General features: G+C 34.4%; 1 protein-coding gene across 1 annotated transcript in view; it reads right to left on the bottom strand.

The window, feature by feature from the left end:
• RAVER2 (ribonucleoprotein, PTB-binding 2) overlaps positions 1-1,866 on the bottom strand; it is a 69,915-nt gene that overhangs the window by 53,423 nt on the left and 14,626 nt on the right. Inside the window, exon 2 of the mRNA XM_011985476.1 lies at positions 788-1,257. Coding sequence (XP_011840866.1) covers positions 788-1,210 — 423 coding nt within the window. The 5' untranslated portion in view covers positions 1,211-1,257. The remainder of the gene's footprint in view (positions 1-787; positions 1,258-1,866) is intronic.

Raw genomic sequence — 1,866 nt, 5'->3', positions numbered from 1 at the left:
AAATACAAAGGAGGAGAGGAAACAAGAGAGGTAAGAGGAAAAGGAGCATGGATGGGAAGGGAGTGCAGTAAAAGGGAAAAGGGAGAAGGAACAAATGGAGAAAAACGAGAGAAACAATTGATCAGTTGCCATCAAAACTGTAAGGAAAAGAGTTATATATAGTATATATATTTATTTATTTATTAGAATGCATTTAATTTTACTATAATAAACTGCTTGAAAAGTCTTGCCAGTGTTATCAGTTTTCAGGATCTTCTCTAGATGTCTAACCTACCGTGACCACATTAAGATAGAACTACACATTCCTTTTAAACTTCATAATACTTTTCTATCCTCCATTATATCACTCTTCATATAGGATTTGCAATTAGTTGCTTACTTGCCCGTCTCTTCTATAAAACTGTGAGGCATTGAGATAGAGTATCTTTCCATTCTCTGCCTTTCCGACACTTGGCATAGTGTCTGGCACACAGAAGATGGTAAATAGAAGTTGGATAGATGAATGGATTGATGGAAAAATGGAGTGACGAATGGATGGAATGAGGTGAATGAGTAAGCAATGGATTTGCTAAGGCATACTTAACTACAGAACAATGTACTTTGGCCCATAAACAGAGGAACTGATTTAAAATTTCCCATGAGATCAAAGTCTTCCCTGCAGAATAATGCAGAGTTAAATTATCCATTGTGTTAATCATACAGGCATGATAAATCTGTGAGTGTATGTAGATTAGATACATATGTATATATTTTAAAATATTTCCAATAATCTCTTAAAAATACCTACCTGGCAAAATACAGGTTTATGGACACTGGAAAAAATGTGCAACAGCTCTTCTGAATCCCTGTAGTCACTGGGGAGTTTATCAATACAAAGGCACTTAGAATGAATGAGCTCTGAAGCCAATAGATTAACATCCATCCATTGTGCAAAGAGTGCTGATGCTCCCAACTGTTTACCCAATAGCTCCAATCTAGCCTTTGCAGCAAAGTCCTTTTTCATGTATTCCACAAATCCATAGCCTTTGGAATGGCCAGTAACTTCGCTATAGACCAGAAAACATCTCTCAATATTTCCATAAGCACGAACAAGTTCTTCAAACTCTTCTAATGTAAAAGAAATGGGCAGGTTGGTAATACACAGCAAAGCATCTGTTGGCTGAAGCTGGACTATTAAGTCTTTTCCTCTAAAAGAATATTGATGAAACATCTGAATTGCATTCTGGGCTTGTTCCCCATTCAATAAGGTAACAAAAGCTGGAAGATAACAAAACAAATTAAAGAGTTTTCTAGGCCAGTGAAAACACAGTAATTGAAAACACAGTAAGATACATCTTACTTCTGTGACCTGGTACACATAAACATACATTTTTCTGAAACAAAATTATGAGTTAATACCCCTACTATATGTAATGCATTGTGATATTTTTTTATTCTATTTCACTGTGTTTTTTAATGCTGACACCTCCATTAAACTAACTTCATCAACAGTAACCCAAAATAGAAAGTACAGGGATTATATTAGGAGTTTCACTAATCCTAATCATATATTAGGAGTTTCACTCCTAATCTGACAATATTCTGGGGGGTTTTTGGTAATCATTTCCAATTGCACACATATTTGATCTCCTCCCACCTAAAAACCTGTGATATAAAATTTTATGAAGGCTTTATATAAAACTTCACTGAAATAAAAATGAAGTTACAAAATCTTTCTTTCTTCCTAGAAAGAGTTCTAAAAGACCCTATTTGACAGCAAGGATCTGAAAAAATGAAGGTACAGCAAAAACATCAAAATGTATAAAGGAGGCCATTTCTTTCTCCAATTTATGTATTTCCTTAATATCAAATTAGATTGATATAACA

The sequence above is a fragment of the Mandrillus leucophaeus genome, unplaced genomic scaffold (genome assembly GCF_000951045.1).
Source record: "Mandrillus leucophaeus isolate KB7577 unplaced genomic scaffold, Mleu.le_1.0 Scaffold284, whole genome shotgun sequence".
In the NCBI taxonomy this organism is placed as follows: Eukaryota; Metazoa; Chordata; class Mammalia; order Primates; family Cercopithecidae; genus Mandrillus; species Mandrillus leucophaeus.
Note: the sequence above shows the minus strand (reverse complement) of the source record. Positions and strands in the feature narration are given on the sequence as shown.